At 36.0% G+C, this 27,221-nt stretch overlaps 1 protein-coding gene and 1 long non-coding RNA gene across 2 annotated transcripts in view; both read right to left on the bottom strand.

The window, feature by feature from the left end:
- Positions 1–806: 806 nt before the first annotated feature.
- On the bottom strand, positions 807–24,500 carry LOC309848637. Its single transcript, XR_014303183.1, has 3 exons — positions 24,430–24,500; positions 1,951–2,011; positions 807–910 (listed from the first exon to the last, which is right to left on the bottom strand). It is a non-coding gene; the product is annotated as an uncharacterized lncRNA (long non-coding RNA).
- Positions 24,501–25,209: 709 nt separating this feature from the next.
- LOC309849181 (phosphatidylinositol 3,4,5-trisphosphate 3-phosphatase TPTE2-like) overlaps positions 25,210–27,221 on the bottom strand; it is a gene marked incomplete at its 3' end in the record, with an annotated part of 56,149 nt that continues 54,137 nt past the window's right edge. Inside the window, exons 15-16 of the mRNA XM_082701507.1 lie at positions 25,423–25,522; positions 25,210–25,281 (exon numbers count right to left, since the gene is read on the bottom strand). Of these exons, the coding sequence (XP_082557633.1) occupies positions 25,210–25,281; positions 25,423–25,522 (172 nt within the window). The remainder of the gene's footprint in view (positions 25,282–25,422; positions 25,523–27,221) is intronic.

Genomic DNA, 27,221 nt, shown 5'->3' with positions numbered 1-27,221 from the left:
GTGAGTGCTGTGAAATGTGTAAACCTGGTGAGTCACAGACCTGTACCCCCAGGGATAAAAACACATTATATATTTCTTAAAATTTTTTAAAAATGTGCTCTGACAGTTTTTAAAATTAAACATTTTTACTTTCATACATATTTTTGCAAATCAAAAATGAAGAAACTCAAGTAGTCAATAAATAAGAAAAAATATGCTCAATCTTTCTTAGTTTTGTTATTCCTATTTTCTTCCCTTTAGTAGTCACCTTCCACCCCCACTTCCTTTCCTTCTCTTCCTTTAGTTTTGAAGCAAACATCAAAAAATGCTCACTATTTTTTAAAAAAATGTATTCATTTATTTGAGAGATTTGAGAGAAAGAGAGAGAGCAGGGTGGGGAGCAGAAGGGCAGGGGAAGAGAGAAACTTAAGCAGACTCTGTGCTGAGTGCAGAGCCTGGTGAAGGACTGGATCTCCCCACCCTGAGATCAGGACCTTAGCTGAAACCAGGAGTCAGTGCTTAACCATTGTGCCACCTAGGCGACCCCCCTTCCAAAATTTTAACAACTATTAATACTAATAACAGTATGTACCTTCTTCTTGTACTTTAATGTATTAATATTTATTTAGAAAAAGAAAAATTAAAAAATATTTTTACCTTTACCTCCCTTACAGTGAATCACTACGATGTTTTTGTCATCTTGAGACATCCACTCATCCACTTCCTTGGCGAATGACACCATCTCACTGATTTCAAATGTAAAATTTTTAGTTGAATTAAAATTCATACAAAAAATCAAGTCCAATATATTTAGCTTTCTTTTGACAGCCATCTTGGCATGAAATTTACCTTAGACTGGGGACATTGTGATCATCAATCTTGATTCGCTGGACCCTGTCATGGAAGTACTTAGGATTATAAGCTCTTTCACCTAAAATAAATAATACATAGGTCAGATAGCTATGCCTAATAAACACAGTAAATGATCAAGTTATGAAGAAGTTTTACTTTTTATTATAAATGCCTTATCCACCTTAACTTTTTTTAAAGGTTTTATTTATTTATTTGTCAGAGAGAGAGAGAGAGAGAGAGAGAGAGCGCACAAGCAGGGGGAGTAGCAGAGGGAAAGAGAGAAACAGGCTCCTCATTGAGCAGGGAGCCAGATTTGGGACTCGATCCCAGGACTCTGGGATCATGACCTGAGCAAAAGGCAGATGCTTAACCAACTGAGCCACCCAGGCATCCCCCTTAACCAGCATTAAAAGGAGCTTTCTTACTGGCTCTTGTTGCTTTTAAGAATATTAAGGGTCTGAAATACAGAGATAGCAGTGGTTTGTCCATCTTGAGTAACCCAACTTATTTGGAATTAACAGGCCTTACTTTTAATTTTATAGTAGGTTACTCATCATATTACCACATATTACCACAGAGCAGAAGTAAATGTGGCCAACCAGAATGCTTGCCTCCTGAAAATGTCTGTTTAATATACAGGAAGAGGAAAAAACAAGACAGAATACTAAGTGGGGATATAATCTCTTTTCTACAGGTTTTGTTTTTGAGCATATTTTCCCTTGTTTATTGACTATTTGGATTTTTTTCATATTTGGGTTTTGCTCTCCTCACACCCTACTCCTAGTGAATTAGGAAATGTATTTTTTGAATTGTCTGTCTTCAAAACACAAGCCAGCAGGGAAAACAGAAGTATTTCCCTAAACCTAACACCACTAGAGCAGATTCTACCCAAAATGGCTCTGCCTCAACTTAAGCTTCCTGTCTCCCCGACAGGGCATTTATACTATTGAGATATTTTTTCCCCTACAAAACAGAACCAATGCAAGATGGAGATTTTTAAACTCACTTCCCATCACCCACCAAATACTTATGATTAAATGAAATGTGAAGACTGAATCATCTTATATGTAGTGATCTGTTTCATATCAATAGTAGCAAAATATCTGGCCATGTACATACTGCATAGATTGTAGATTTGATAGTGTTCTCGATGTTTGGTATCTAAGAACCGCACAACTTCCTAGAAAAAATAGACACATATCATACATAAATCCATATGGCATCAATATAAGCTATTCCTTAGGAGTAAGCCAGAATGGTCATTACCTTTTATTTACTTGTCCTTCACTTAGCACCTTTTAGGGGAGATTTAGGGAATAGAGTACCTACATTCCAAGTCCTAGCTTATCCACTGATGGTTTTCAAATAGTCCACAATGTTGTGCATGACTACCTGAATAAAGTCTACTATAAATACACATTGCTTAAAGCTACCAGAGACATTTAGCTAGCCTTACATAAGCAGGTGAAAATTATGATTTTGTAGTAATATATGATTCTTATCTAGATCTATTTTTGAATAGATAGGTTATTTTTTTTAAATTTTTAAAAAGATTGATTTATTTTAGAAAAAAGAGAGGGAGAACATGAGTAAGAGGAAGGCGGGGAGAGAGAATCTTTAGCAGACTCCCCACTTAGCATGGAGCCTGATGTGGGCCTCCATCTCACAACCCTGAGATCATGACCTGAGCCAGAACCAAGAATCACAGGCTAAACAAACTGAGCAACCCAGGTGCCCAAATAGATAGTTTTTTTAGATCATGATCTGAATATTACCATCAAACTATGCACTATTTAAATGAATAAATAATGCAAAAATGTGTGGTATGATTGTGTGTCTATACATGCATAATAAAAAAAACCACATTATATTAAATTTTAATTAAGTGGTGGCAATATGGAGACTTTGGATCACCTTTGCATACTTTCTAAAATGAATACATATGCGTGTATGTGCATATATATACACACACACACGCACACACACAAATATGCATATATGCATAACTTTTCAAATAAGAAATAGTGACCTAAAGTACAGTTACTATCACATACAAATACAGTATTTCTACCAAATTTATCCATTTGAAACACACACAGACCATGTGTCTCTGTACAACAAAATGACTGTAAAAAGGCTTAAAAATTGATGAGTATACTACCCTGACCAATGTTTACTAGCTTCATATTGAGAAAAAGAAAAAACATCAAAATGATCAATTGGTTAAATTGACAGTAGGAAATAGTAAATAAAAAAGATAAATACTCTGAGTCTGTATAATGCTGGAATGGTCGGGAATAGACTCATATGCATCAAGATTTCATGAGATCCTTTACACTAAAATGAAATCCAGATGGAGTAAAGAATCAGAGATTTTTAAAAACCCACAAATATCTCTAGGAAGTTCAAGTGCATATTAATCAATTCTTTAGATCAAGAAAAACAAAGTTTTGAATCAATGGAAGATCAACAGATTTAGGTTCGACTTTAAAAATTGGAGATTTCCATAAAAAAATGCCACAGTGCAATAAACAAGATTAATTTTCAGTAAAATGGAGTGAATGGGAACTATGTCTAATATTTACTAGTATAAACTAGTAAACCAAAACAATTTAAATAATACTCCCTCAACTTATAGATAAATGGGCCTAGGACATTAATAAATTCATTAAAGAGAAAATTTAACTGCATAACAAACTATATAGATAAGTGTTCACCTCACCAACAGAGAAGTCTAAACAACAATAAAATCCCATTTTCACCCATGAAATTAGCCCTTTCCTTTTCAAATGGGAAAATCCAATGTTTGCAAAGATGGCATGAAAATAAAGATTTTGATTTATTGCTAACATAATCCCTTGGATTTGGTAATATATATTGAGAATCCCCAAAATACTCATACTCCATTACCAGGGAATTTAATTCCTAGGAACCTATGAGAAAAGGCTTTATGCCTTTAAACCTTTGTGCCTCTGATGCTGCATTATTAATGTTTTTTAAAATTTCTTTTCAGTGTTCCAGAATTCATTGTTTATGCACCACACCCAGTGCTCCATGCACTACATGCCCTCCATAATACACACCACCAGCCGCATTATTAATGTTAATGACACCTAACTATCCAACATTCAAGCATGATTATAACACTAATGAAATACCACACAACCATTAGAATACCGTTTTGCCCTTCATTCTCTCAATAAGCAAACATTTCACAGTATTTAATTTCTGTGCAGTCTTCCTTAGTATACTACACTTACGGACATTCAGCATTTGCTTTTTTAATTAAAAAAAAAAAAGAAAATGAAAAACCTGGGGGGCGTCTGGGTGGCTCAGTGGGTTAAGCCTCTGCCTTCAGCTCAGGTCATGATTTCAGGGTCCTGGGATCGAGCCCCGCATCAGGCTTCCTGCTCAGCAGGGAACCTGCATCTCCCTCCCCCTCTGCCTGCCTTTCTGCCTACTTGTGATATCTCTCTCTCTCTGTCAAATACATAAATAAAAATCTTTAAAAAAATACTTGGATGGCTAAGTTTTAGGGATTTTTAAAAAAATCACCTCATATTTCTCTATACGTTTTTAAAAAATGATCTCAAGTTCTGAATTTTCTCCAAGAGTCCATCCTTGGCTCAATACAAAGATAACTTGCTGCTATGTTTTCTGATCTAAATAGTTTCCTGAAGACTATAAATACCTCTTAAACTAACTAGCTCAACAGAGACAAAAAGCATCTAAAAAGACAGTTCAACTCTGCCAATAAACCACATTTTGGGGGACTAGATGTATAGTTTTTGTCCTCAACCAGAATAAAGAATATATAATTGTACCAAGGTCAAAAACTAAAAGATAACTAAGAAGATTTTTAGCAATGTAGGTAATGTAGATCTCCTTTTTCTCAATAGCCTTAAGTTTACAATTCCAGAAACTCTTGGGAAAGTGAAAAATGCTGTCTACTCTTTGAAACCCTTTTTGCAATAACCTCCAACTTTGTCCTAAATAGGCCAACCCTTTCTCTGTGTTCACAAAATATTAACTAACCAGAAGAGTTTACACTGGAAGCTACTGTCTATCTTAGCACATTCCATGATCTGGAGATGAAAGTGCAACCTCTTTGCCTGCATGCCATGGCAGCACTGGCCACACTTGACACTTCCACCATAGTGCTTGCTTCCTTATTCCCACATATGTCCAATCTTGCTACTTCTCAGAAACACTTGACATTTATATTAGCAAATTTACTGCATATGAAATCTTACTGTTTGCTCTACATGTTACTGTCCATTGCTCTACATATTACTATCCATTGTTCAAAGTCTAATCCTGCACATTTATTCCCTCTTAAGAGTGAAGGGGAACGACATGACCATTTTGCATTCTCTCAGAAATTAATCATGCCAATATCTGAATCTCACACCCTCTAGTCCAACTTGTTAGTTTGTAGAAGGCTTTCATCCTAAAAACAACAAAGACATGCTCTGTCCATTACACGTTGTTATCATTGAACGTGTAAGCACCAGCATAGCTCCACTGCCTCATTCTCAGTCAGCCAAGGTACCTGAACTAATAGCTCAGACATAAGCCTACACTCAGCAAAAGAGGAAGGTAAATATTCATATGGACAGTAGATATGATTTGGGGGGTGGTTCATGATTCATGAGTTTTATGAAAACTGATGATTTATCACCTCTTCTATTATGTCTATTAAAAATGGTAAAAAGATCATGGTTTATTAGAACTTTGTCAATAACCCAAGGAGATAAGTGTTAAGAACTGAAAACAAAAATCTCAATGGTCTAGAGAAAACTCTAGAAGCCAAGAGTAATGTCTTTGCTTTGACTTTACATACTTAATGAAGTTTGTGGCTTTTTAGTACCCTAGCCAATATTAAGTGTTGCTAAATTTATATTTATCACCACTAAATTTACAAAGAAAAATGAATCCATTTAAACAAGTTGTAATTAACTCACAGCTCTCAGCCCAACCTACTGAAAAGTAATATTGGCAAAGGATGCTCTATCCCTAGAGATGGATTCTGGCAATTTGAAGATGGCTACCCTAAAGTGCCATAATCCATCCAATGGTTCTGGTCAAATTTCTTCAAACTATTCCCATTATGGAATGAATAAAGTAGTTTCCACATTAAATAGCAGTTTAGAAAATTTTTCAAAATTGGTCAAGGGAGTAGTAGAATCATGTCTTACTTACAAATAACATAACCTAGATAAGATGTGGTTCACACTCTCCTTAAGACCTTTTTGAACATTTGTAAATTGATTTTGACTGCCCAAGTCCCAAGACTATGACTATGGACTAGTTATTGTTTTTAATTTTTTGCATGTATAGAAAAGCTTCCCTGCCTTAAGTGATTTCATGAAAGATTCAAATACTTAATCCTCCCCTATTGGACTATATCATATGAATTTATTTGGTCAACGGAATGACATAAAGCAAGTAACTTCAAAAACCTTTATAAGATACCACTCTGGCTCTTGCCTTTTTGCCGTTACATAAGAACATACCCAGGCTAGCCTAATAAAGGATGAAAACATATGGAGCAGATAGGAGTTACCCCACATACCACAGGTATATGGTGGGATGGCCATATGATCATTAGAGAGCAGTGAGGTAAGGTCATTATAGAGCAGCTGATAAGGAAACCTGAGATTCCATTCCACAGTGGTGATGTAGGAAGACCCTGACTTCACCTTCTCCATGGCCACACCAAATCTACAAATGTTAATAGAATAGTTCCTCCTGAAGAACTGAAGGATGACTGAACAGATTCTGCATAACATAAGATAAAGAAGCTACATAGAGAACTGCAAGAGAGAGGGAGGCAAAGCAATGAAGGGAAGCCCCACCTCTGACACTGTGAACCATAGAGGGGAGGGACAATACTGAGCGTTCAGTTAGAGATTCATCTGCCTTAGGGCAAGAAAATAAGCCATGGTTGAAAAGGGCAACTAGGATTTAAAAAAAAAATGTAGCCCTAGAACTCCACCAAATGCTCGGGAAGCTCCTAGAAATCTCTTGAGATTGGACAGGTTGTTGAGTGTCACAGTTCATGCTCCCCTTCTACCTAGATAGTGTAGATAGAAGCATGGTTTACACATCCAAGCTGGTATAGAGCCCCAGTGAGCCCTGGGCCCCTAGCCCACATGAGCCCCAGCCATTCTATCAAAATGGCCCTAGTATGACACACACTGGGACACTCCTGCTAGGCACCCACTACACCTCCAGCCATTGTATCAAAGTCATATGCATGCAAAGCACCCTGAAACATTGTAGGCCCCCACTGCATTGGCTTCAGATAGCTTGCTAGGGCACTTACTGCAGAGAATGTGCTGGGACCACCTGGTTCACAGTTGCATTGGCTCCAGCTAACTTGCCAAGGAGCCCTTTGCAGTAAGCACCTTGAGACACCCTGGCCTACACCCACCTCAGCTTCAATAGTTCTGCCAGGGAGTAGTTGTGTGTGGAGAGCCTGAGGCACCCTCACTGACACCTACTTAAACAGCTGTCCTGCTGGGGTGCCACTTGTGCAGAGTGCACCAGGACCTCCCTAAGCTTGTGCTCCACCTCAGCTGTATCTGCATGGAGAGCCATGGGACACATAGCTTTCACCCACTTCAACCAATTTGTAAGGGTCCTCTCAGTGTGTAGAGCCCTAGGACCCTCTGCTTATAGCCACTTCACCTTCAGCTGTGCTACCAGGGTGCTCTCTCTATGTAGACAGCTCCAGGAATGACCTGACTCAGACACACTTCAGTAATGGCCATCCCACCAGGGCAGCCTTCCCATGGAGTGCCCCAGTACCCACAGATCACACAAGCCACAATTCTAGCCAGCCCCTCAAAGTTACTAGGAACACAAGTGTACACAAGGGACAACCATACACAAGACCATTCCTTCAAGTTTTGGATAAGAAGCTTTTCTAATCATAGTAGCAAATACAAAAAATCAAGAAAAATTGGGAGGCAAAGGAATATGCTTCAAATAATAGAACAAAACAAAACAGAGCTAATCAATTTGCCTGATAAAAAGTTTAAAGTTATGATCATAAAGGTGCTCACTGGTCTAGAGAAAAAAGTGAAATACTCAGGGATAACTTCCACAAAGAGATAGAAAACAAAAAGAACAAATCAAGAGTTCATTTTTTCCCTTGCTTCTCTTGCCTTTTGCGTTGTTCCTAGGAAGATGTTGCTGCGGCAGAGGTCGAAGAGGTTGCTGCCCGTGTTCTCCTCAAGGATTTTGATGGATTTCTTTCACACATTGAGGTCCTTCATCCATTTTGAGTCTATTTTTGTGTGTGGTGTAAGGAAATGGTCCAATTTCATTTTTCTGCATGTGGCTGTCCAATTTTCCCAGCACCATTTATTGAAGAGGCTGTCTATGACCCAGCAATTGCACTATTGGGTATTTACCCTAAAGATACAAATGTAGTGATCCAAAGGAGCACATGCACCCGAATGTTTATAGCAGCAATGTCCACAATAGCCAAACTATGGAAAGAACCTAGATGTCCATCAACAGATGAATGGATCAAGAAGATGTGGTATATATACACAATGGAATACTATGCAGCCATCAAAAGAAATGAAATCTTGCTATTTGCGACAACATGGATGGAACTAGAGCATATCATGCTTAGCGAAATAAGTCAAGCAGAGAAAGACAACTATCATATGATCTCCCTGATATGAGGAAGTGGTGATGCAACATGGAGGCTTAAGTGGGTAGGAGAAGAATAAATGAAAGAAGATGGGATTGGGAGGGAGACAAACCATAAGTGACTCTTAATCTCACAAAACAAACTGAGGGTTGCTAGGGGGAGGGGGTTTGGGAGAAGGTGGGATTATGGACATTGGGGAGGGTATGTGCTTTGGTGAGTGCTGTAAAGTGTGGAAACCTGGTGATTCACAGACCTGTAACCCTGGGGATAAAAATATATGTTTATAAAAAATAAAAAATTAAGAAAAAAAAAAAGAACAAATCAGAGTTGAAGAATGTAATAACTGAAATGAAAAACTACTAGATGGCATCAACAATAAGTTAACAAATGCAGAACACATAAGTGATCTAGAAGATAGCTGAATAGCAAAAACAAAAAAAGAATTTTTTAAAATTAGCATAGGTTAAGGGATCTCTTGGACAACATCAAATAAGTAAGAATTTGCATTATTGGGGCCCCAGAAGGAGAAGAGAAAGGAGTAGAAAATATATTTGAAGAAATAATAGGTGAAAACGCCCCTAACCTGGGGAAGGAAGTAACATCCAGGTTCAGGAACCATAGAATTCCAAGCAAGATGAACCCAATAAGGGCCACACCATAGCACAGAATAATTAAAATGTCAAATGTTAATGATAAAGAGAATTTTAAAGGCAGTCAGAGCGAAGCAAAAAGTTACAAAAAGGGAAACCCCATAAGGCTATCAGGTGAATTTTCAGCAGGAACTTTGCAGCCCAGAGGAGATAGTCATGACATATTCAAAGTGCTGAAAGGAAAAAACCTGCAACCAAGTAAACTACCCAGCAAGGTTTTTATTTAGAATTGAGAGAGAGAGATGGAGTTCCCTAGACAAGCAAAAGCTAAAGGAGTTCATCACCACCCAACCAGGCTTAAAAGAAATGTTAAAGGAACCTTTTAAAGTGGAAGAGAAAAGGCCTTAATTAGAATTAAGAAAATTATAAAAAGATGTAAAATATGACAACATAAACACAAAACCGGAGGAAGGATTTAAAAAGTTTTTTATAATGTGCTTGAACTTAAATGACCATCAACTTAATATAGAATGATGTATACATAGAATGTCGCATATAAACCTCATGGTAAACACCAACACAAAACTTATAAAAGATACACAAAAAAGAGAAGGAAAGTCAAGAATAACACTACAGAAATTTATAATCTTAAGTAAAGAGAACAAGAAGTAACAGAGAAGAACCACAAAAACAACCAGAAAATAATCAAAATGACAGTAAGTACACAATGAAAATAATTACTTAAATATAAGTGCCCTCAACACTCCAATCAAAAGGCATAGGGTGGCCTAGTGGACAAAAAACAAAACACAACTACACATTGCCTACAAGACACTCATTTCAGATATAAGGACACACTCAGGCTGAAAGTGAATGGATGGAAAAGATATTTCATGCAAAAGGGAGTGGAAAAAAACCCCAAGGTGACAATATTTATATCACAAAAAGCAGAACTTTAAGACTTACAAGAGAGTAAGTAGGGCATTGCATAAGATAAAGAATCAATTGAACAAGATGATACAACAATTATAAATATCTATGTACCCAACAATGGCACACCTAAATATTTAAAGTAAATATTAATACCCATAAAGGGAGAAAGAGTAATACAATAATAGTAGGGGAATTTAACACAACACTTTTTTTTTAGATTTATTTATTTATTTATTTGACAGACAGAGATCACAACTAGGCAGAGAGGCAGGCAGAGAGAGAGGAGGAAGCAGGCTCCCTGCTGAGCAGAGAGCCCGATGCGGGGCTGGATCCCAGGACCCTGGGACCGTGACCCGAGTCGAAGGCAGAGGCTTTAACCCACTGAGCCACCCAGGCTCCCCAACACAGCACTTTTTAAATAGATATATCATACAGGCAGAATATCAATAAGGAAAGTGTGTCTTTAAACAATACAGTAGGTCAGATGGAACTAACAGATAAATATTCTGTTGTTTTGACACACAAAAACAACAGAATACAAATTCTTTTTATATGCACACAGAATGTTTTCCAGGATATATCACACGGTAGGCCAAAGAACAAGTCTCAATACATTTAAAAAGATTGAATCATATCGTGTATATTTTCTAATCACAATGGGGTGAAATAGAAACCAATTACAGAAAAAAATTGGAAAACCAAACAGGTGGAAATTAAACAACATGCTACCAAGCAACAAATGAGTCAAGAAAGAAAATGAAGAGCAAATTAAAAAATATATGGAGACAAATGAAAATGAAAACACAATAGTCTAAATCTTTGAGACCCAGAGAAAAGTCCTAAAAGGGATATTTATAGAGATACCAGCCAACCCAAAGATAGAAGAAAAACCTCCATCTAAAAACCTAAAAAAACTACAAAAAAAGTAAAGCCCAAAATTAGTAGATGGAAAGATTTAATAAAAATCGAGCATAAGTGAATGAAATAGAGTCTTTAAGAATAGAAAAGACCAATGAGGGGCGCCTGGGTGGCTCAGTGGGTTAAGCCACTGCCTTCGGCTCAGGTCATGATCTCAGGATCCTGGGATTGAGTCCCGCGTCGGGCTCTCTGCTCCGTGGGGAGCCTGCTTCCCTCTCTCTCTCTCTCTGCCTGCCTCTCCATCTGTTTGTGATTTCTCTCTGTCAAATAAATAAAATCTTAAAAAAAAAAGAAAAAAGAAAAGACCAATGAAATAAAGAACCAATTCTTTCAAAACATAAAAAATTCAATAAATCTTTAGCAGACTGATAAGGAGAAGAAAACAAAAGGAACTGAATGAAGCCAGAGACAGAAAAGTTAACAAAGAACACCATAGAGGTACGAAAGAGTATAAGAGTGTACCAGAAAAAAATTATATGTCAAAATATCAGATAACCTAGAAAAAAATAGATGAACTGCTTGAAACATACAGTCATCCTAAACTGAATCAGGAAGACATACAAATTTGAAAACCAAATTATTGCTGACAGAATTGAATTCCTAATCAAAAAACTCCCAACAAATTCCAGGATCAGACAGATCATAGGTGAATTTACCAAATATTTAAAAAAGAGTTAATACCTATTGTCTTCAATCTATTCCAAAACAATAGCAAAGAAAGTATAGCTTTGAAGTACAGCCTAATGAGGCCAGCATTACCCTGATACCAAAACAGACAAACACACTACAAAAAAAAAAAAAACTATAAAACATTATCACTGAAGAACACAGAAGCAAAAATTCTCAACAAAATATTAGCAAATCATATTTAACAATATATTAAAAGGAACATTCACCATGATCAAGTGGGATTTATTCCAGGTTCATAAGAAAGGCTCAATATTTGCAAATCAATCCCCCGAGTCAACAAAATGAAGTATAAAAACCATGCAATCATCTCAACAGATGCAGAAAAGCATGTGACAAAATTCAACATCCATTTATGATAAAACTCTCCAAAAAATGGGTTTAGAAAGAACATACCTCAACACAGTGAAGGTCATATATGACAAACTCACAGCTCATGTCATACTCAATGGTGAAAAATTGAGAGTTTTCCCTCTAAGATCAGAAACAAGACAAGGATGCCCACTCTTAACCACTTTTATTCAGCATACCCCCGGAAGCTCTAACCACAGCAATCAGACAAGGAAAAAAAAAAAAAAAAAAAAAAAAAGCATCCAATTAGGTAAGGAAGAAGTTACTGTCACTATTTGCAGATTACATGATATTATACAGAGAAAAACCTAAAACCCTAATAAAAAACAATTAGAATACATGAATTCAGTAAAGTTTCAGGACACAAAATTAATGCACAGAAATTGTTTTTTTTGTACATTAATAATGAAGTAGCAGAAAGAGAAAACAATTTGATTTACAATTGCACCAAAAAGAATAAAATAACCTAGAAATAAACTTAACAAAAGAGGTGGAAGATCTGTGCTCTGAAAACTATAAAATGCTGATGAAAGAATTTGAAGACAAACCAGATTATGAGATATATTATAAAGCTATAGTAATCAAAATGGTATGGTACTGGTACAAAAATGGACATACTGAACAGATTAGAGAGCCCAGAAATAAGCCGACACTAATAGGGAAAATTAATCTAGGACAAAGGAGACAAGACTGTATGTACACTAGGGGAAAAGATAGTCTCTTCAATAAGTGGTGGTGAGAAAACTGGACAGCTAAAAGAATGCAAAAGAATGATCATTTTGTTTCTTTTTGCTACAAAAATGAATACACTGGATTAAAGACCTAAATGTGAGAGCTGAAACTATAAAACTTCTTGAAGAAAATATAGGCAGTAAACTGTTTGACATCAGCCATTGCAACATCTTTCTAGATATGTGTCCTCAGTCAACGGAAACAAAAGTAAATATAAACTATTAGGACTATTCCAGATAAGTTTTTGTATGGTGAAGGAAACCACCAACAAAACTAAAAATCCACCTTCTGAATGGAAGAAGATATTTGCAAATGATATATCTGATAAGGAGTTAATACTCAAAATATATAAAGGACTTATACAAGTCAACACCCCCCAAAATATGATTCAATTAAGAATGGGCAGAAAACCTGAATAGACTTTTTCCTCTGAATTGACATTTTTTTCAAATAAGATATAGAGATGGCCAACACAGACATGAAAAGAGGAAAAGGAAATGCAAATCAAAATCACAATCAGCTATCACTTTATACCTGTCAGAATGGCTAAAATCAAAGATAAGAAATAAGTGTTGGTGAGGGTATGGAGAAAAAGAAACCCTTGTGCACTGGTGGTAGGAATGCAAACTGGTACACCCACTGTGGAAAACAGTACAGAGGTTCTTGAAAAAAAAATAAAAATAGAATTACCATATGATCCAGTAATTTCACTATTGGGTTACCTAAAGAAAACAGAAATACTCATTCACAAAGGTATCTGTACCTCTATGGTACACCATTACTGCATCAATATTTACAAAAGCCAAGATTGGAAACAACCCAAGTGTCTATCAAAATGGATGGCTAAAGAAGAGGTGGTATATATACACAAAGAACATTATTGAGCCATAAAAAAGATGAGATCCTGCCGTTTGCAACAACATGGATGAACCTAGATGTATCATTTTGAATTAGTGTCTTTTGTTTTCTTTGGGTAAATACCTGGATCACAGAATATGTCTATTTTTTGTTTTGGAGAAACTTCCACACTCTTTTCAACAGTGGTTGCAACCAGTTTGCATTCCCACCAGCAGTGCACAGGGTTCCTTTTTGCAACATCTTCACGAACACCTGTTGTTTCTTGTGTTGTTGATTTTAGCCATTCTGAGAGGTGTGAGGTATTATTGTGGTTTTGATTTGCATTTTCCTTGGTCATGGATGATGTTGAGTATCTTCTTGTGTGTCTGCTGAATGTATGAATTTATGAAGTGTACTGGATATCTATATCTATATAGATATATATAGAAATATAGATATATAGATATAGATTTATAGATATATAGATATTACAGCAGCCAATACAAAAACAAAACTTTAAAATACCATTTAAAATAATATCAAAGTCTCCTGGGGAAGATGGTAGAATAGGAGGACTTTCAGCTCATCGCCTCACACAGATAAAACTAAATAAATGCATCAGTGTAAATAACCCAAAAAATGACACGGAGACTGACAGAACAAACTCCACAGCTAAATGTAGAGAAGGGGCCACTGAAAGAGGGTAGTAAGGACAGAGACATGGTCTGGAGCTAAAGAGACCCATACAACTGTCTGCAGGAGGGAGGGGTGCTGCAGGCATGGTGAGGGGAGAAAAACCTCCACATCAGGGACCCCATGTAGGGAAGATGAATCCCCATTACATTTGGCTTTGAAAACCAGAAGGGCCTAATTTTGTGAGTTCTTACAACCAGTGGGGCTTAAAACATGGAATTTTAAAAATCAGCAGGAGTAAGAAAAGTGGGAAGCACAAAAGCAGTTAAAGTAAGTATAACTATAAAAAACAGTGAGCATACTTAGAAAGTAAAAGTAAAGTATGACACCACATACCTAAATTGTGGAGAGGAAAGGAGTAAAGAATGAATTCAAACTTAAGTGACCATTGACTCAATATGGTCTATTATATGCAGAAGATGTTACATCTTCTGCAGGAAAGAAAGAGAGAACTACCAAAACAACTATGAAACAAGTAACAATGACAAATACATATCCATCGATAATTGCTTTGAATGTAAATGGACTAAATGCTCCAATCAAAAGACATAAAGAGATGGAATGGGAAAAAATAACCAAGACCCAGCTATATGCTGCCTCATTGCAAACCTAAAGACACATGCACATTGAAAGTGAAGAGATGGAGAATGCATGCAAATGGATGTGAAAAGAAAGCCGGGATAGCAATACTTATGTCAAACAAAATAGAGTTTAAAACAGACTGTAACAAGAGACAAAGAGAACACTATATAATCATAAATCAAACAATACAACAGGAAGATATAACAATTGTAAATATTTACGTACCTAAATACATAAAGCGTGTAATAACAAACATAAAAGAAGTAACTGAGAGTAATACAATAGTAGTAGAGGACTTTAACACCTCACTTACATCAATAGACTGGTCATCCAAACAGAAAATCATCAAGGAAACAATGGCTTTGAATAACACATGGGACCATATTGAATTAACAGATACATTCAGAACATTCCATCCTGAAGCAGCAGAATATACATTCTGGACACATGGAATGTTGTCCAGAACACAGAACAAATTAGACCACAAAACACGTCTCAACAAATTCACAAAGATCCAAGTCATAGCAGGCATCTTTTCTGACTACAGCTATGAAACTAAGAATCAACAACAAGAAGAAATCTGGAAAGATCACCAATACATGGAGATTAAATAACATGCTACTAAACAATGAACAGGTCAATCAAGAAATTAAAGAGTAAATCAAAAGATAAAAAGGAAAAGACAAAGGGACAAAAACAAAGACAAAAGACAAAAGACAAAGAGGAAATCAAGTGAAAATGAAACACAATGGTTCAAAATCTTTGGGGTGCACTAAAAGCTATTCTAAGAGGGAAGTTTAGAGCAATACAGGCCCACCTCAAGTAGAAGTCTCAGATACACAATCTAACCTTATATCTAAAGGAGCTAGAAAAAGAAGATCAAACAGATAAAGGAAATAAAGATCATACTCAATGGTGAAAGACTGGGAAAATTTAACTATGAATGAAGAGATGAAACTTCTGAGGAAAAATAATCAAATGGATGAACCTCATCTGTTTCAAGCTGAGAAAGATTTATTTCCTGAAGGCAGTGAAAATACAGGCCTTGGAAGCAGTAGTTCTAACTGCCAGGAGACAAAAGAATGAGTAAGGTCCAATACCAGTAAAATGAGACAATCTCAGAATCATCTACAGAAAAAAATGACGATGTTACAGAAGTTCTAGATGGATTATTTACGTACAGTTCTACTTTTACACTGTATGAAATTTTAATGAAATAAAGTCGGCAAAATTAGTTTTACAAGATAAGCAGTTTGTAAAATAGAGTACGTTATTGGATAAGTCCTAAGAGAGTTGTTCATGCAGAACTAAATTATGAGCTGTTCTGGGTCTTGCTTAGTACTGATTTTTTTTTTTTTTTTGGAGGGGGCTGGGGCCTCCGGTTAAATTTTGGTTTGTATATAGTTTTTTTTTTTTTAATTTAGAATTAAATTTTTTATTTTATTTTTAGAAAAGCTTTTATCTGAGACAGGGAGAGAGTGCAAGAGTGTGCACATGCATGAGTGGTGGAAGGGGCAGAGGGAGATGGAAAGAACCCTCAAGCCAGCTCCTCCATGAGCCCAGAGTTTGACCCAGGGTTCAGTCCCAGGACCCTGAGATCATGACCTGGGCCAAAACCAAGAGTAAGACACTTAACCAACTGAGTCACCCAGATACCCCTATAATTCAAATTTTTAAATGGAAGTAGCAATAACAATTTTTAAACCTTTGGAGAGTGTCACCTTTAGTTTATAGATATACACAAAAGCTTTTTGTCTTGTCTTTTTCTGACAGCTTTAGCAGTTTTCATATTTTGGTCAGTTTCAACATTTTACCATATGAATTATATGTCTTTGTGTTAGTTCCATACTACTTATAAATACATATTATCTATATTGATCTCTTACAGGAAAATATAAAATTTATCCCCTTAGAATAATATGTGTTTATATGTAATATAGTATATGCCATGTAATATATAATATACATAATATACCATTCAATATAATGTTTTATGTAAAATATATAACATGTTATATGATTATATAAAAACTATTATATATAGTATACAACTCAATTATATATTATAAATTATCTAGTTTATAAATTTATAAAATTTATAATATAATCACATAATGTATAAACTAAAAATATGTACTTATATAAAATATATACTGTGTATATTAAATTTGATTATAGGAACATGTTAATATATATATGTTTAATTTTTATATATAAATATAAAAATATAGTTAAATATAACTATATCTAAATATACATCTATTTTTCTAGGTTTTGTTTTCCTGCTTCTATAAAAGATTAATTTATATATGTCCATAAATGAAATGTGTATTTATATAACTTATACTAAATGTATTGTATATAACTCCATATTTTATATACATAATTATATATCCTATATTGTGTAGTTTAACATATATTACATATAAATACACGTATATTATCCTAAGGGGAAAATGTTATTTTTGTGTTTTTAGGAGATGAGTATATACATAAATATATATGCAATATGTATTTATAAATAGAATATACTACATATAATTTACATGTAATTGTAAATTACATATAAATTACATACTACATAATATATGATACATATTTAAACACGTACTACTCTAAGAGGGAAATATATTATCCTATTATAGTAATATCAAATTATATATTTATGACTATTAGTTAATATATAATATATATTATTGTACACTGTATATTTATGTATAATATACATTTATATCATTATAAATTATAAAATTATGTATAATATACATTTATATCATTATATACATGTTATTCCATGGGGGAAAATGTTTTATTTTTCTGTTTGTCTAAGAGATGAATAAAATCGATACTTTTTTTTCAATTGATAATCACTGAGTTCATCTCTCTCAAGGCAGTTTCTTTCTGACTACATATATTCCTTGACTTGTGATGGGGTTAGTTCCCAATAAACCCTTTTTGATTGAAGATATTAAAAGTAAAAAATACATTTAATACACGAAACCTACCCAACATCATAACTTAGCCTAGCCTACCTTTTCTTTTTTATGTTATGTTAGTCACCATACAGTACATCATTATTTTTTGATGTAGTGTTCTGTGGTTCATTGTTTGTGTATAACACAGTGCTCGGTGCAATACATTCCCTCCTTAATACCCATCACCAGTCTAAGCCATTCCCCCACCCGCCCTCCCCTCTGAAACCCTCAGTTTGTTTCCTGGAGTCTATAGACTCTCATGGTTCATCTCCCCCTCTGATTTCCCCCACTTCATTTTTCCCTTCCTTCTCCTAATGTCCTCCACACTATTCCTTATGTTCCATATATAAGTGAAACCATATGATAATTGTCTTTCTCTGCTTGACTTATTTCACTTAGTGTAATCCCCTCCAGTTCCAACCATGTTGATGCAAATGATGGGTATTCATCCTTTTTGATGGCCGAGTAATTTTACATTGTATATTTGAGCCACATCTTCTTTATCCACTCATCTGTTGAAGGGCATCTCAGCTCCTTATAGGTTGGCTATTGTGGACATTGCTGCTATGAACACTGGGGTGCATGTACCCATTCTTTTCACTACATCAGTATTTTTGGAGTAAATGCCCAGTAGTACAACTGCTGGGTCATAGGGTAGCTCTATTTTTAATAAAGGAACCTCCATACTGTTTTCCAATGTGGCTGTACCAACTTACATTCCGACCAACAGTGTTAGAGGGTTCCCCTTTCTCTGTTGTTGTTTCCTGCCTTGTCAATTTTTGCCATTCTATCTGGTGTAAGGAGGTATCTCAATGTGGTTTTAAGTTGAATTTCCTTGATGGCTAATGATATTGAACTTTTTTTCATGTGTCTGTTAGACATTCGTATGTCTTCTTTGGAGAAGCATCTGTTCATGTCTTCTGCCCATTTTTTGACATAATTGGTTTTTTGGGGGTTGAGGTTAAGAAGTTCTTCATACATCTTGGATACCAGTCCTTTATCTATAATGTCATTTACAAATATCTTCTGATGTCAAACTCTCTCTCTTCATAGATGACATGAAAAACCCAAAAGTCTCTACTCCAAAATTACTAGAATTCATACAGAAATTCAGTAATATGGCAGGATACAAAATCAATGTGCAGAAATCTGTTGCTTTCTTCTACACTAACAATGAAAATATAGAAAGGGAAATTAGAGAATCAATTCCATTTACTATAGCACCAACAACCATATGATACCTGCGAATAAACCTAACCAAAGAGGTAAAGGATCTGTACTCAAGGAACTACAGAACACTCATGAAAGAAATTGAAGAAGACACAAAAGATGGAAAAACATTCCATGCTCATGGATTGGAAGAATAAACATTGTTAAAATATCTAGGCTGCCCAGAACAATCTATACCTCCAATGCCAAAATGCCAAAGGTATTTTTCAAAGTACTGGGACAAACAATCCTAAAATTTGTATGGAGCCAGAGAAGATCTCAAACCACCAAGGAAATGTTGAAAAAGAAAAATGAAGCTAGGGGCATCACATAGCCTGATTTCAAGCTTTATTACAAAGCTGTGATCACCAACACAGCATGGGACTTGCACAAAAACAGACACATAGAACAACGGAACAGAGTAGAGAGCCCAGATATGGACCCTCAACTCTATGGTCAACTAATCTTCAACAAAGCAGGAAAAAATATCCATGGAAAAAAAGACAGTCTCTTCAATAAATGGTGCTGGGAAACTTGGACAGCTATGTACAGAAGAATGAAACTTAACCATTGTCTTATACCATACACAAAGATAAACTCTAAATGGATGAAAGACTTCAACATTGGCAGTGATCCATCAAAATCCTAGAGAAGAATACAGGCAGTGTAACCCTCTTCGACATCATCCATAGCAACTTCTTTCAAGACACATCTCCAAAGTCAAGGGAAACAAAAGCAAAAATGAACTTTTGGGACTCATCAAGATAAAAGTCTCCTTCACAGCAAAGGAAACTGTCAACAAAACAAAGCAGCCTAGTCTACACCTTAATTGTGCTCAACAACACATTATCGTATAGTTGGACAAAATCATCTGATCGGAAGTCTATTTTGTAGTAAAGTGTTGAATGTCTCATGTAATATATTGAATACTGCACTGAGCAGAAAAAACAAACATGGCTATACAGACACACAATTGTTGTCAGGGTATCAACTGTACACGCTCATGATCACATAGCTGCTGGGAACTGCAGCTGATGAAAATAATTGCACAGCAGATCATTAGCCTGGGAAAAGATCAAACTTCAAATTTCAAAGTGTGAGGTCTACTGAATGCTTATCACTTTCACACTGTTTTAAAGTCGAGCATTTTTTATTTTTATTTTTTATTTAAATTCAAGTTAGTTAACATATAGTGTAGTACTGGTTTCAGGAGTAGAATTCAGTGATTCATCACTTTTATTTATTTATTTATTTATTTAATTTAAGATTTTATTTTATTTTATTTTTAAGATTTTATTTATTTATTTGACAGAGAGAGATCACAAGTAGGCAGAGAGGCAGGCAGAGAGAGAGAGAGGAGGAAACAGGCTCCCTGCTGAGCAGAGAGCCCGATGTGGGACTCGATCCCAGGACCCTGAGATCATAACCTGAGCCGAAGGCAGCGGCTTAACCCACTGAGCCACCCAAGCGCCCAGATTTTATTTATTTGACAGACGGAGATCACAAGTAGGCAGAGAAACAGGCAGAGAGGGAGGAGGAAGCAGGCTCCCTGCTGAGCAGAGAGCCTGATGCAGGGCTCGATCCCAGGACCCTGGGATCATGACCTGAGTTGAAGGCAGAGACTTTAACCCACTGAGCCACCCAGGCACTCCTATTACTTCTATTTAACACCCCGTGCTTATCCCCACCAGTGCCTTCTTTAATGCCCATCACCCATTTAACCCATCCCCTACTCCACATCCCCTCCAGCAACCCTGAGTTTGTTCTTTGAACTACAGAGTCTCTCATAGTTTACCTCCCCATTTTTTAAAAGATTTTATTTATTTATTTGACAGAGCGAGATCACAAGTAGGCAGAGAGAGAGAAGAGGAAACAGGCTCCCTGACAAGCAGAGAGTCCAACACAGGACTTGATCCCAGGACCCTGAGATCATGACCTGAGCTGAAAGCAGAGGCTTAATCCACTGAGCCACCCAGGTACCCCTGTTTTTTTTAATCTTATTTTTCCTCCATTTCCCCTATGTTCATGCTTTGTTTCTTAAATTCCACACAAAATTGAAATCATATATTTGTCTTTCTCTAACATTTCATTTAGCATAATACACTCTGGTTCCATCCACATTGTTGTAAATGGCAAGATTTCATCATTTTTGATGGCTGAGTAATATTCCATTATATATCTATAGCACACATCTTCTTTATCCATCATCAGTCAATGGTCAACAGCCAAATCATGGAAAGAGCCCAACAGCCAAAACTTTTTGATTGGAGTCTGTCTGTAATTCAAGATCTGGTCCTTCTGAAATCTTGGAAACTAAGCTAAAGTTCCAGGTTAAGCACAGTCCAAGAGATCTGTTCAAACTAAAATTCTTCTATCTCCTTTTGTGGTGCTTGATAAAAAGACTTCATGATTTTTGAGAAAATATTTTTTGTCTTGGCAATTATTCAAACATTAGCTTATTATTTTATAGAATGAATACTTATTAAGCTGACATGAGACCATCTCAGAAGCACTAGGCAGGTTCACTGCACTGCTTGTTTTTCAGAATATTTGTGAATATTACACATTTTTTTCTAAAATATTCTAGAGTATGCAATGGTCAACAGAATGAAATATGCCATTGTACTGGAAGAATTAATGTATCACTTTTGTGATATACTTGAACTAGATGACTAAAGGTTTAGGGGTGCATAGAAACCACAATAATTTGTACAACATTTTGAAGTGCATTAAATATTTTTTAACATGATTCTTTAACAGCCAGTGTTCTTTTTTTATTTCAACACAAAGCATAATGACTACCCCAAATGCATAATTTTTAATTCACATATTTAAAAGTCATGTGATTTGTACAACTTCCCTATCAAAATTACTAGCCCCCAAATTTATACCTGTTTCTTCAGCTGTATCTTTTGATTTTTTAAAAATTTCTGTAAAGTAGATGTTATAGAATGTAACACCTTCACTGTCTTCATGAAGTGGTGTATAATTGTATGATCCCTGTATGTAAATAGAATGCTTGTTTGTAAACAGGGCTTTTTAAAAAATAATAATATTTTATTTACCTATTTGAGAGAGACAGAGAGAGAGGGAGAGCATGTAAGCATGAGCAGAGGGAGAAGAAGGCTCCCTACTGAACATGGAGCACAACACAGTGCTTGATCCCAGGACTCCAAGATCTTGACCTGAGCTGATAGCAGCTGCGTAACCAACAGAACCATCCAGGTACCCCTAAATACTAGGGCTTTTAATATAGAATTTTAGATAGCAGTAAATACTAAAGTTATCACAAGTAATAAATATGTAAATGTAAGAACTGTACAACAATATTGAAGGAATCTCAGATTTGGGGAATTAAAATGTCAGTCAAAAAAGATGTATTATATGATTCCACTTATGTGAAATTCAAGAAAAAGTAAAACTAATTTTCACTTTTTACTAATTTTAATTTTTACTTTTACTAATAATTACCTCCAGTGTGTTGGCATATTGACTAAGAAGGAGCAAGAAATGTTCCATATATTGATAGGGATGTTGGTTAAATGCATATATAACCTATATATAATTTCATCAAGAGCCACTTAAGATTAGAGCAATTTATAGTATTTGTTATGCCCCAACAAAAGCATAATAATATATGCATGTTTATGTGTAGACTTATATGCAGACATATACATAATTATATCATATTGAAATAATAATATAAATTATACTAATATATAGCATATGCAAACTTTTTAAATGATGGCTTTTAACTGGAATTTCATATTAAACATCATTTTATGTTTGAATTAATAATTTATTAGTTATGGTAAAAGAAATTAGATTTAGCCATCAGGACTCAGTTTAGATGATCTCAATTTTGTTGGCAACATCCAAAGTATCACAGTCAGGAGCCCATGAAATACATGCCTTCTTCTATCAGGCTTGATAAGGGTGTTGACCTTGGCCACATCAATGTCCTAGAGCTTCTTCACAGCCTGTTTGATCTCGTGCTTGTTGGCTTTGACTCCACAGTGAACACAAGTGTGTTATTGTTTTCTATTTTCTTCATGGCTGACTCCATAATCAGGGGAAATTGATGATGGCACAGTGGTCAAGTTTGTTTCTCCTTGGGGGGGGGTGTTCTTTTTTTTTTTAATTTTTTATTTTATATTTTTATCCCCAGGGGTACAGGTCTGTGAATCGCCAGGTTTACACACTTCACAGCTCTCACCATAACACATACCCTCCCCAATGTCCATAACTCCACCTTCTGGGGGTGTTCTTTTGAGGATATTTGGGCTGCCTTCAGATATACAACATCAGAATGTAGGTGATCTGCCGATTGTTTTTGATGACCGTGGATGACTTTCAAGAAAGCAGCACTTTCTTGATCTTCTAAGCCTTTGACTTGGCTTTGGGCTTAAAAGGGGCAGTGGTTTCCTTGTCTTTGTTGTCATCTTCATGGAAGGGTGAAATAACTTAATCCACAGAATCTAAGGCAGTATGCTTCCACTATAACTTAAAACCTAAGAACATTTATTTTATTTAAAGAATTCTCATCCTTTTCTCTTATGATAAGACTATAAAAATGACCATAATTTATTGCAATTCCTGCCATCAAGAGATGCGGTCTGTTCTACTCCTTGAATCTGGACTGAATTGTAAATTTTCTTTGTACCACAGAATGACATAGAAGCCACATTATACTAGTTTGAACCTGGGCTGTCAAGGCCTCTGTATTCTTTTGCTTGCTGTTTGTGGGACCTTTGCCACTGCTACCACATGAACAAGCCTGAACTAGTCTGTTGGAGCATGAGACATCACATGGAGACATCCAACCATCCCATTTATTTATTTATTTATTGGTTTGTTTGTTTTTAAGATTTTACTTATTTATTTAAAGTACATGAGTGTGAGTGAGCAGGGAGAGGGGCAAAGGAAGAGGGAAAATAACCTCAAGCAGAATTTGTGCTGAGCGTGTGGATCCCAACACTGGGCTCAATCTCATGACCCTAAGATCATGACTTGAACCAAAATCAAGAGTTGGATCCTTAAGTAACTGTGCCACCCAGGTACTTCTCCAACCACACCATTTTAGAATAGCCAATCCTCAGATGCCAAGTAGCTACCTGCAGATGTATGCATCAGCCTGGCTGTGATTAGTCAAATTTGTCCCTGATCAGCAGAACCACCCAGTCAAGCCCAACCTAAATTCAAAAGCCACATTATCATAAACGAAGTAAATGGTTGGTGTTATAAGCCCCTAATTTTTTGGGTGGTCCATTACACAGCAAAAACTAATTGTTCTCAGTCCATTATAATTCTTTACCAGAAAGAGTAAATTTTTGGAACACTGCCATCTCTGGGCCAATATTAAACTTATGACTCCACAGTCTATGTTTACTGAGAATTATGAGCACTTGTTAAATACACTTACCTCAATGGGATTCCTATAGAAAGACTCCTTTCCTGAAGATGGGAATGACATGCCAATGATACGCTCTGTAAGCCAAAATAGTCACTACTATGAATGTCATTATAAAGTGAAACAATATATGAGAACTTAACTTATATACAATTGGACTCCTTTTACATAAAAAAGAACTTTCTGGATTAAGAATGATGGAGAAAAAAGCTACTTCTCAGTATAATCAAGAAAACATATTAAATTATCTGCTATAATGACCGTTAAACTCACACAGTGTTCTTAAGACTCAGCTGGTTCCCACCATATGGGACAGATTTGTGTTGACCAGTGGTGAGAATTACTTTCCTAAGTAGATAATAAAAAAAAAAAAGAGAGAAAATTGGGTTCCAGCAATGGTGGGAACTCTCAGGGTGCCTTCCAGAGTTCCTGATTCAGAAAACTGAGATCTCTTATTCTCCACAGTTTCTGGAATGGAACAGGTCTTTCTGAAATCCTTGTACCCCAGAAAAATACTAGAACTCAAATTCCAAACCAAACAAAGGGAGCTAACTGGAAATCCATTCAATTTCCTGGAAGGTAACCAAGCAGCCCTGATTTGAGAGGACAATGCAGGTTTTCCATTGTCAGGGATAAACTACAAATATGTTGTGCCACCATAGTGGCTCATGTCTTCATGAATAAAGAATGCTTTGAAAGAACATGGCTCAGACAAAGCAAGAACAAGATGAACATATTTACTCACACACCAGAAATATTTGATATTAATACAAGTAAATCAACAGTTAAACTTTACAAACCAGTAATATAAGTGAGGTCTAGGTCAAATCCCTCCTTCCTGTACCGCCATTTGTTTCCTGAAACCTGAGAGTTGAAAACAATCATTAACTTATGAGATGAAAAATCATCATAAAAATGAAAATTATTATATAGTTATCTAAAACTCTTGTCAGTATTTCCTGAAGCAAACATATTCTGAATCATAAACATATTTTGTCTGCTTACCATCCTTCTGGCCAGCTGTTCAAGATGTCTCTTTTGATGAGCCAGATGAAAAACTCTTACAAGAATGACAAGTCGTAGAGGTCGAAAGAAAATAGTCAATCTAACAGTAAAGAGATTCATTTTTGCTTTAGAAATAGGATTTTGTCAATATGGATCAAGCCTAGAGCTGTAGTTCTTAACCAGGGGTGATTTTGCACACACACCCCTTAACCAAGTCTCCTAACCACCCCCCTATAGGATACTTGGCCATGTCTGGGGATATTTTTGGTTGTCACACTGTATGAGGGCATGCTACTTGTAGGTAGTGGGTAGAAGCCAGGAATGCTACTAAACACCAATGCACAGAACAGCCCTTATAACAAAAGAACTCTGGTCCAAAGTACCCGTAGTGCAGAGGTTGAGAAACTCTGGGGGAGAAAAATAGTTATATGATAGACTTAGAATTTGCGGATTGAACTTTTGTCATTTAAGATGAGTATTTTCCCATCATTTTCACATCAAAACTTTCTTCTGTCAAAATGGTTCTTGTTCACCTGTGTATTTCCCATCAGTAATGAGGCTCACTACAGCTGCTAACCCATTATCAGGCAGGCAGCAGATCAAGATATTTCCCAAGTGTGCTAGCTGGTGGCTCTCCTACCACCAGAAAAAAACATGATGGCAGAGAACTGGATGGTTTGAATATGTCTTCTTTAACTTGAGTGTGCATATGATTCAGTAGGTCTGGAGTAGGACCTGAGATGGTTTTCCTCTTGCATTTATAGCAAGTTCTTTGGTGATACTGAGGTTGCCAGTCAGAGGACCATACTGGATCTAGTTATTTTAAAACAACTCTAAAAGCCTATGATAGACATCACATTTTATTGGGACATGAATTGAATCCTAAGCTGTTGGGCTACAGAAAGGATCAAGATGTTGGGACTAATGAGTGAGCCACCCTACATCTATAGCTCAATATACATGTTCCTTTTCTTCATTTCTACTGTAGCAAGAGGAAAAGCAGGGGAGAGGGGGACATTTTCAGTCTCTCATACACATTTTAGTTCCCTGATACCTAAACAGTTCTAATGTTGCCTCGGCTTTCTTCATTTTAGCTTTACTGCAAAATTCCACTACCATGATTTTACCGATGTCACCTTGCTTTCTGTTCCATTTGTTCTTTCTGAGAGAAATCTTGGGAGTCACCCAAATTTTGGATATGTTCAAACTAGTGCTCTCTTGGTTACAGGAAAAACCCAGGGATTTCATGTGTAAGGAACTTGTAATTGAAGCTCAATGGAAATTCAGTGGGAATTTCTTTTTTAAATTTAAGTTCAACTAGCCAAGATATAATACATCATTAGTTTTTGATGCAATGTTCAAGGATTCATTAGTTGCCTAAAATACCCAGTGCTCATCACATCACATGCCCTCCTTAATGCCCATTGGGAGTATCACAATGCCTGGCTTCAAGCTGTATTACAAAGTTGTGATCATCAAGACAGCATGGTACTAACACAAAAATAGACACATAGATCAATGGAATAGAAAGCCCAAAAATGGACCCTTAAGGGCTCAGTAGGTTAAGCTTCTGCCTTTGGCTCAGGTCATGATCTCAGGGTCCTGGGACTGAGTCCCGCATCTGGCTCTCTGCTCAGCAGGGAGCCTGCTTCCCCCCCTCTCTCTCTGCCTGCCACTCTGTCTACTTGTGATCTTTGTCTGTCAAATAAATAAATAAAATCTTTTTTTTAATGGACCCTTAACTCTAGGATCAACCAATTTTTGAAAAAGCAGGAAAGAATCTCCAATGGGAAAAAAAA

Source organism: Mustela nivalis (genome assembly GCF_964662115.1).
Source record: "Mustela nivalis genome assembly, chromosome: 15".
NCBI lineage: Eukaryota > Metazoa > Chordata > Mammalia > Carnivora > Mustelidae > Mustela > Mustela nivalis.
Note: the sequence above shows the minus strand (reverse complement) of the source record. Positions and strands in the feature narration are given on the sequence as shown.